This window comes from Cavia porcellus, unplaced genomic scaffold (genome assembly GCF_034190915.1).
Source record: "Cavia porcellus strain 051 isolate PalLab524CR breed Dunkin Hartley unplaced genomic scaffold, mCavPor4.1 scaffold_24, whole genome shotgun sequence".
NCBI lineage: Eukaryota > Metazoa > Chordata > Mammalia > Rodentia > Caviidae > Cavia > Cavia porcellus.
Genome location: NW_026947507.1, coordinates 42,237,662 through 42,247,743, shown reverse-complemented (window position 1 = coordinate 42,247,743; position 10,082 = coordinate 42,237,662). Strand labels below are relative to the sequence as shown.

General features: G+C 47.7%; 1 protein-coding gene across 2 annotated transcripts in view; it reads right to left on the bottom strand.

Annotated features, from left to right (window-relative positions):
- Positions 1–518: 518 nt before the first annotated feature.
- Pinx1 (PIN2 (TERF1) interacting telomerase inhibitor 1) overlaps positions 519–10,082 on the bottom strand; it is a 77,557-nt gene continuing 67,993 nt past the window's right edge. For both annotated transcript variants that reach the window (XM_003479696.5, XM_063234954.1), the window contains exon 7: positions 519–1,246. In XM_003479696.5, the coding sequence (XP_003479744.1) occupies positions 740–1,246 (507 nt within the window). In that variant the 3' untranslated portion in view covers positions 519–739. The remainder of the gene's footprint in view (positions 1,247–10,082) is intronic.

Here is a 10,082-nt window from a genome sequence, read left to right as displayed (position 1 = left end):
CTCTCTGCAGGCAGTGCTGGCCAAGGGGAGACTGACTTGGAGGTGCTGTGGGTGTCCCGGGCTGAGCCTCTCTGCAGGAGCTTGGACCTTGAGCTCCTAATACACCCAAACTAGAGCCCATGAAGGGTGAGATGCCAACTGTCTGCCCCAGGCTGTTGCCTTGGGGAGACGACTGAGCCATCCGGCAAAGACGGCTGCCCCGGCAAAACTGGAGCGCAGCACAACAAAGCCCCCTCGCTTGGGAATGCAGTCACATAATTCCCACTTGGCAGAGGTGTGCGTGCGGCTGGCTGCAGAACAGAAGGAACTCTCTCAATCCAAACTGCTGCCTCTTAATCCCTTAATTAGACCCAGTTCTTCTGGAGGAAGTACAGGTCCCTGTTCCCAAGGTGTGAGCAGGCACGCTGACAGGACACGGATGCACACACCCTGAAGCACGCATGCGCACGCAAGCACACACATGCACACACAGCTGCGTGCATCTGTTTGGGTGTGAACAGGACACTTGTGTGAGAGGCTCAGAGTTTGAAACTGTTTATTTATTGCTGAGAGTCACAACGTGGAACAGCAGAACGTGTCTTCTGGAAGATGATGTGGAAAGGGGTAAGAGGCAAGTTGAGGCATCTGCCCGAGAGCCGCAAGCTGTACCCAGCTTTGCTGGCTGACCCTGCTCCAGGCTTCAGGCTGGCTTTGCCCGTGTGCCTGCCAGAGCACTGCTCCAAGGCCCGGAGGGGGGAATTCATCCAGAAGCTTTCTTTTTCTTCTTCTTCTTCTTCCTCTTCACAGGAGCTTCATCTGGAGCAGGATCAACAGCTGCCTCTACCAGCTGCTGTCGCTTTGTCTTTGCTCTGCTCTTTCTGGGCTTCGGGGTACACTCCTGGCCACCAGGGGCCTGGACACGGTCCTCAGCGGCCTCGTCCCCGAAGGGGTCCTGCTGCTTGGCCTGGTCTTCCTTCGTGGCTGTGTATCCCTGGCTTTCCTCTTCTTCCCGCTTTTTCTTTTTAGGCCGCCAGGCTGTGGTTTGGGGAAAATTCTCCACGTCTTGATCTGCTGCCACCTCTCTGTTCTTTTTCTTTCCCCTCTTCCATCCCATGGGGGTCTCTGAAAGGCCAGGCTCAGGAGTGGGCTGCTGAGACTTGGTCCTCAGCTGGGCCATGCGCTGGGCGAAGTACTCCTGGATGGTGATGGTGCTGGTGGTTGTAGTAGAGGCCTCACTCTTGTCCTCAGTGGCAGGGCTGCCCTCAGCCTGGGTGGGGAGAGAGAAAGTGGTAAGTGCCACGGCAGCCAGGACTCACGTGGAGCTACGCAAAGGCGCTGTCATCAGGAGAGAGCCTGAGAGCCGGCTGCCCGTGTTTCCCCCCTCCCCTCTGCGCGGCCCGGACTGCAGGGTGCAGGGCAAGGCAGCTGCACACCCTCTAGCTGAGTCCCAGGTGAGACAGTAGCTGGACAGGCGGAAGCTAACTTAGGATGTTGGCTGGCAAGCTGCCTTGGTGGATTCTGAGTAAACATTTCCTTAGGAACAATGCTATAAATAAATGGTGATCAAGTCTCCAGGTCCTCCCATAAAACCAGGGTCGCTGAAATTCTGGCGCTCTGTGACTTTGACAGGCACTGATTTCAGCTCCCTCTTAAGAGTACACAGACCTTTGTGCGCTGACCTAGAGACAGACCTCACACGCACGTCAGCACTATGAGCCCAGCCCACGTGGGCTTAGCCTCCTCCTCACCACTGTGCAGCCGCTCTGGATTCCAGACCAGGGTCCTACTAACTGCTGGCTGCAGATGGCAATGCTCTGCTTATGTGGCTCATTTACCCACCAAAAGCCAACACATACAAATGGACCCTGTGCTTTCTTGGCCCAGTGCCCACCCCGCAAACCCAAAATAGCTCCGTGGAATTGGAAGTAGCATCCTGTTTGAAATTCTGGTAGAATCAGGGACAACTTGTGTAGCTGCTGCCCCACTGCATCAAACCCTACCCTTCAATATCGCTACTTGGCAAATCAATACTGACCTTATTTTTTCAACCTATGGGCTAGAAAAACAAAGTCATGTATTAAAATTTGAAATTTCAAAGATCAAATGCAGAATATGTGAGCGCAACAGCCAAGTTTTGCTGAGAAGCTAAATGATCTATCAGCATTCATTTTTGCCGGAATCCCATCAGGTAATTTGGTGGGGGGAGGGGGGCCTGCTCTAGGAGACAGAAACCGGGTCACTATCTTTTCATTTGTCCTGTGCTGACCAAGGGCTGAAACTGCACAGCAGCATGAAACTCCTCCTCCAGGTTCCTGGGCTGGCCGCTCAATTCCAGCGATCGACAAGGAAGAGCTTGCCTCCCATGGGGGACACACCCCAGTCACACAGGGACACAAGCACTGGGCAGGTGGCCCAGTTCCGGAACAGGTCTCAGCAATGGCTGCCTGCCCCTCTTTGGGATTGTATCTGGCAGTCGGAAACTTGGTTCAAGTTGTAGCCTTCAGACACCGTGCCGTGCTCATGTATTAGCAATTGCACCCCTGCTTTGACGTGTCTGACTACAGGAACTAACTGCGGCTACAAGTCACGCATTATAGTTAACAGGAAACACAAGACTACTTCTCAGTCACTTGTTGGGTTCAGTGGATCTTTCTAATCCCAGAAAACAGGCTTGCTGCTAGTGGATTCCTACAATACTGGGGAACTCAACAACCCCGGGCAGGGAGACGAGCAAAGGAATGGCCCAGACCCAAGCCCTGTTCGTCTCTGGGGAGGGGCAGACAACAAGGACTCAATAGGACAGCTGCTCGAGGTCAGGCAGCCACCTCCCCACTATGGGAGTGTCCCCTCGCTGAAAGCCAGGGACGAAGGAGGAGCGCACTGAGAATCCAACCCCTGCCAGAATACTGCCCAGGACTTGGTTCCACACGCTGAAATTAGAGACACAGCTCTGCTAGGATAATAACCCCTGGTTCTGTATTCTTGGTCTCCATATGAAAAAATATACATGATTGCAAGAAAAAAAGCACTTTTTATATCTGGTCTCTTTTACAACATGAACAAGTATTGAAAAAAAATCAGCTATGCTTTAACATGTTTTGAAACCAACAACTTGGCATCTCCTCATAACCCCATCAAGCACATGGCACAACCTGAAAAAAGTGTGCAACACTTGAATGTGCCTTTCAGTGCCTTGCAAACTTTGAGAATGCCTTAATTTACCAGTGGTGCTCCATTCCAGTCCCACAGAAGACACCACCGAGGAAGCTGTGCATCACTCATCCCCCTGCCAAACATCTGACTGAAGCTCAGCAAACAGCTCTTGAAAACCGACTCCTACTATTAACTAAAGGAAGCCCTGGAGAGAACCCTGAAGCCTCTCTGGGCCTCAGTTACCCAATCAAGTAAGCTAAGCAGGTTAGATTGGGAGCCTTCTAAAGTCCCTGTGGGTCGGACATACATCACTCCATGGTGAGGAGTGCAGAGAAGGCCCACTGAGGTCAGGAAGTGGCTGGCAAGCCAAGCCCGGGTCACAGAAAATTACCACTGTAACGGTCAGGCCTACCTAAGGTGACAATATAACTACACTCTGCCCCAAACAAACTCACCACCTGCAAGAAAGCATATGGCTGAAGAGCACATTGAGTCTTCACATCAGGAGAACAGAAGGAGCCAAATTCTGTTTAGTAACATGGAAAGAACTGCTGCTGTATGGAAGCTAAAGTCAATAAAGGTCAAGCCAGGAAGTGACTACTAAGTAGAACAGGAATTTCTTTTAAAGCTAAGTCCTGAAAAATCACTCCAACACAGCTTCTACGCAAAAGGGTAAGAAGCTGAAACTCTAAATCCCAACATTGCACTTCTTTTTCTTTTTGGTCTTTTTGAGACAAAGTTTCACTATGCAGTTCAGGCAGGCCTTGAACTCACTTTGTAGCCCAGGCTGGCCTCGACCTTGCAGTTATCCTCCTGCCTCAGCCTCCCAAGTGACGGGATTATAGGCTACCACACCTGGCTTCAATGCTGCACTTTTGAAGGTTCCTGTTTTTGGTGCCAGGGATTGAACTCACCTCCTTGTGAGTTTGCCAAGCAGGGACTCACGGTGCTTAACTAAACCCCTGGCTGAAGGTTCTCTTTTTATGTCTCATGGTTGATCCTTCAAGAGCTCGGAATTTTTTTCTTAAGTGTTAGATTGTAGGTGGAAGAAATGCTAACAGTGCTAACGGGCTGGAACTGGAAGTGAGGGTTCTCAAAGGCACAGGGCACCTCAGCTTTATGCCTCTGCAGTCCAAGGTCCCTTAGGTCCTGCACTTACACCAAGTTTTGCCTGCTCTCCAAGGACAGCTTCTGCTGCAGCGCAGGGAAGGGGAGAGGTGGGAGGGCATAGAGTAGGGGGACCCCAGCTCCCCTGACTAGGCATGGTACTGGCTGACAGGCTGCCCTCTTGAGTGGTGGAGTCTGGGCAAGGGCATGCCATACCTGTCTGTGCCCAGGAACCCTGCATACCTAGACAAGGGGGTTCCAAAGAAAGGGTTCAGAGAATGGGGGAGAAACTGTCAAAGAATTAGCAAACATTAAAAAATCACTCTCTCTACATTTGTAATATATGCACTATTCTTCCCTTTCATTAGTAAGAAAGGTACAAAGGCAAACAGAATTTTGAGATATTTTTATGTTTCTAGCAGTGACTTTGTTTTTTAAAAATATAAAATGAAAGCTTATACTATTTGATGGTTAATCTTTGACTCTAATCTAGTAGTTTGATGTGTTAAACTTTTTTTTTTTTTTACAGGTACCAGGGATCGAACTCACGAGGCTGGCACTTATGCCGCTGAGCTAAATCCCCAGCTGTGTTAAAACTCTTTTGAAGACTGATTTATCCCGAGTGTTAACTAGGACCTCGACTTCTACAGGTTCAACACTTGTCCTATATGGATCAGAACCCAGAACTCGGGACCGCTTCCCACTTTGGAGCTAACTGGAACTCCACACGATCAGTCACACGATCACTTGCTATACACTGAAGATAGCCACCATCAAAGACACCCCCCCCAATAGCCTGAGGCATCTTAAATGACCTCATTGCAATCCAAGAAGCAGCATTCTCTCCACCTTACAGTCATGGAAATGAGACTTGAGGCACTTATCTGTAAGCCTCAGGGCTCAGAAATATTAAGAGTGGAACACAGCCCCAAGGCTGCCGAGATAAGGTCACTTTCCTCCACTATGGTGCCAACTGCTAGTTTGTGGTGGTCTCACCTGTCACATTTTCTTTCTTCGGAAGCCATCCCAACACTAGAGTAGATGATTATAAAATCCAGGGATGAAGCTCCACGCTCAACTTTGAGGAGGGCAGAAAAAGTTTCAAGGAGAAGAGTTATCAAAGAGAGACTTTTTAAAAAGAGAGAGAGAAAAAAATCTTATTTAATTTGCAACTTACGTAAATAATACACTAAAGCCAGGCTGTAGCCTGTGAGTTCTTTCGACAAAGTCTGACTTGAAACATTCAAGTCCAACCTCCTACCCAAGGCAAGGGTCCCTCCTGGGCCAATGCTGGATGACTTCCACTGGGACACTGGACAGTTCTGGGAGGTAGTTAGCTCTTGTTGACTTCATGTGCTCTTTAGCAATAGGTAGATTCAAGGGGTACACAGATATATATCAGGAAAAATCTTAATCTCTAAACCATTTCTAGCAATTTACAATCAGCGATGACACAGAAGACAGCAGATGCAAAGATGGCCTTGCAGAAAACGGGCCCTCTGATATGAATTACTTATACCCCAACCCTCTCAGGGCTGTGCCTGAAGCCAAGCACGTCCACTTTCCTTGTGTCTACAGGAAGATGAATCTGTTGTTTCTTTTAGATATCCTATCTGGAGTCTTGGCAGCTTGATACACTGTCTGCAAAAGCTTCTCTGGGCTATAGAGAACTCTGCTCCTGTGTCATGCATATGTGTACACTGAGATGGACTATCAGTAAAATGTTCAAAGAGAAAGATTCTTTTTATCACTCTCAGAAGAATGTTATCAGTCTCATTTGGGGTAGGGGAAGGAGTGAGTTTGTAGAGAGAGCTCAGTGAGGCATTTGGAGTATATGTGCCCTCCGTGTAAATTCTGACCACTCACAGCAGACACACTCACCCAGGGACAGTAGTCAAAGGCACAGGCTTTAGCACGCTGTGCTAGGGCCGCTGGAATGACTGGTGGGGTGGTGCAAGTTCTCTGACTTGCATGGGAAGAGCCAGAAATCATGTGCATTCCATCATCCTTCAATGAGCTTTTCTCATCAAAAGAAAAAGCAAACACCCAGAGCTCAAGGGCAATGGATTTAGTAAGTGTGGCTATTAGTTCTGATGGCAACTGCCTGTGATGAACCAGCAGCACTCACCTCCATGGTGGCCTATCTGCCATCAGCGTGTGCTGTATTAGTCCGTGAAAGGTTCAGAAAGCTCAGTGAGTGAGTAGTTTGAAAGAATGTTCTGTATATTTCCCAATCTTTTCATCAGGACTGTTGACAAAACCAAATGATGTCTTGAAGATAGATCCCTGGAGGTCCAAAATTGTACCCACCCATTTGGACAGAGATAAGTTCAGGTGTGAAGTGACCCATCAGGGTGACAGTACTGCTGAGCCTTACTGAGCCGTGTGTGTACTTTACCTTCTCTAGCAGAAGGGGCAGTGTGAAATGACCTGGTCCCTCACCACTCAGGCCTGGAATGCTGTTCCAGATCCCTCACTCACAGCCACGCACAGCACTTTCTTGAAGATCAAGTTCAAGACTGCGCCCTTCAACAAGCCTGACACTTAGGGCAACATCCTTTCATGTTCACTTCCTACCACCAACAGATACTTGCTTCTATTATCTCTATGTAATTTGCTCTGCAAGCATATCCCCAAGGAAGCAATAAGCTTTCTGAGGACAGGGACCTATTTCCTTGGTATTCAGCATGGTCTCCAGTGAGAACAAAAGCATGCTATGTGCTCAACAATAGCACAAGGCAGGAAACCCATCTGATCAAGCCTGGTAAGAGCCCCCAATACCACCCTTTGAACCCGGGCTTGTTGGCACGGATCTATCTGTGCACGAGGCAGGTCTGATGTCAAAGGTAAGAAACAGCAAGAATCTGTGTTTTGCAGTAGAATCTTAAGAGAAAACCACTTATTTCTACTCAAAACCTTGCCTCATGATGCACAGTGCTTCTCTAATTACTGCAAGGGATTTGTGAATTTCACTGGAGGTGATACAATTTATTCTGTGGCCCTTGGTAATACACAGGAACTGGATTAAATGATCCAAATTCCTCTCCTCTGTTCTATTGTTCCACCTGCTACCACTGTCATCTTCCAGGGGTAAGTCACTTGGAAAAAAGCAAGATTCTATGGGAACCATCACACACTGGGGTAGCCTAGATGCAAGCCACAGCCTGCATGGGCTGAACTGATCTTAAAGGCTGGGGAGCAAGAGATTTGGGCTACACGGGGCAAAGGTGGAGAAGTCATGCAGCCAGAAGCAGGTTTCACCAGAGCCCTGGCAGCATGCTATGATATGCAGCCTGCTTTTTCCCTAGCTGGGAAAGCTTCTGATCGCTGGGTCTGCCACCAGGGCTGGGGAGGCAGCAGCTTGATGCTGCTGGGCAGGGATCATGCCACTGTGCCAGCATTTCCCTTCATGGCTTTGTGCATTTCCTTTGTGGTTTCTAAACACCTGCAAACATTCCATCTTTTCTGGCAAAGAGCTATTTTTGCTCTCAGAAAAAGTTTACCCAACTGTGAGATCCCATACTTTTTTTTTTTTTTTTTTTTGTCTTTTTTCTTTTTATCGGTACCAGGGATCGAACTCACGACTGCCTGCTTGCAAGACAGGCGCTTATGCCGCTGAGCTAAATCCCCAGCCCCCAAATCCCATACTTTTTAAAAGACTCCATCACTCACATTTGGAATTAGGCTAAACACACACAATCTTAGTAATACCAGCCTTAGAGAATTTGACAGGCAGACATAATCACTTTTAGCATTAGCAAGTACCCAAGGCAAAAACAAACAGAAATCCCAACTGAAGAATTTTGACGAAGCAGTGTTAAAAACCAAAACTATGACAATGGAATAAGAATTGTGCTGCAAGTAACTGGCAAACACACAGAGGAATTATGCATGTATGCACAAGTGCAAACAGCACAGGAACTCATGGTCCCTTTAAGTGCCTACTCTGTAGGGGTTCCTGGAAGGTCCTCAATAGAACAGAATGACAAACTGTGGCTGGGGGCCTATCTCTGCATGCTAAACAAGGTAAGAATTATCTTTATGTTTCTAAATAGTTGAGGTGGAGGATCCAAAGAACATTTGAGGACCTGAAAATTGTATTAATTTGAAATACTAGTGTCACTAGTACATTTCTCCAGTAAAAAGTTTATCTTCTTATACAAGTTCACATATGGGTGCTAAGTATCGGCTGAATGAATTTGTAAGACAGTCTGCTCTTGTAATAAAGTGCAGACTTCACATTTGGGTAAACTTTAGAAGCATCAGACGCTTTTTCGGAGCACATGTGCACTCACACAGTGGAGCAGTCTCCTCTCTTCATAGCTTCATTGCATCTCCTAGCTTCATGTAAGTGAAACGCAACCCTCAAATTCCTGTATGGACAGTGTCTGGGGCGAGGGGTGCTGGGAGGGTAACCAGGGTTGGGCGAGGTAGCGAGGGCAGAGCCCAATGGGATTAGCACCTCTCTAATACGACAGACCTGAGCTTGCAGGCTGCTCTTTCATGTGTCATATCAGGACACAGAAGGCCCTTGTCAGATGCTGGAACCCTGACACTGACCTTCCCGGCCTCCAGAATGCGAAGAAATAAAGATCTTTGTAAGTGACCCAATCTCAAGTATTCTGCTGCAGTAGCAGAAAACTGATTAAGATGTGATTTCAGTATTCAAGGTCATCTGAAGTCTGAAAAGATAAACGAGAAATTTCAGAAATAATCCATGAGTTTTAAAATGCCCACCACTGATTAGTGTGACAAAAATCTCACTTGCCACCATTCCTGGACACAAATGTACTTCTTTGCCCAGTGTCTATGCTCACATACTACTTGCAGGGGAATCACTCCAACAGTCTCTCAGTTACCTGACCAACTGCTGCAGGATCGCAGGGCTTGTGTTCAAGGAATCCTTATTTTTCTTAACAACAGCCTCAAAGCACAAATAAGAGTTATGTTGGTAATTCAGACATGCCAAGAAACTCTTTCTCTAACTGAAAAGGTGAAAGCTCCTGGCTCAGTAAGGAAAGCAAACATTTGTTCAAGTTGATAAGCTCCACAGTAAAAAATCAATCTTCTAGTGATGCAAGTGTCAGAAGAAAAAGAAGTTCTGCTGGTTTTGCTGTTGGATCTCAAACTATACGTTATGGCCACAGTGTGTGGCATGTGCTTAATTACAGAGGGAAAGGCCTGGTGCCACCCAAGGTCTGGGAGATCTTGAAGCACATTCCTCTCCTGGTCTGTACATGGACTTGAAGGGTGTTGGGCTCTGAAGCCTTCAGTCTTAGTCTTGGTCAGTGACAGAATGCTGGTCTTGACAAATGATGTCAGTGGGCGGAGAGTCGCCAATAGCTGCTGGCTTCTGAGCACTAAGGATTAAAGGCAGGGAAAATGCTGGGTTACGAAGAGCGCTGGTGTCACAGAGCTCTCTCAGTGACTTACAGTGCATAGCCAGCCCCTGCTAACCAGGCAGCAGAGCCTGCCCATGAATTCAGACTCAGAAAACAAACCAGCAGATGTGGAAGACGGAGAACTGGGAAGCAGATTGTCCTGCTTTTTTCCAGTCTTTGGTAGAGAAACACAATGTCAGATTCCTCCCACGAATGCCAATGTTAACACCACCGATCATTTTCTTTCTTTCTTTTTCCATTTGTCTACCCAGCTGCTTAGATTACCACTCATGAAGAAAAGCCAACACAAACATGTTATAAAGGGATGGCTTTCCATGGCAACAACTCTTCAGGTAACTGATCACAACACTGACAGACAGTCACACAGTCCCTGGGGCGATGCGGACAGAGGAATGAGCAGCAGTTCCCCCTTGTGAAAGGACTGCAGGCTGGAATGCTGAG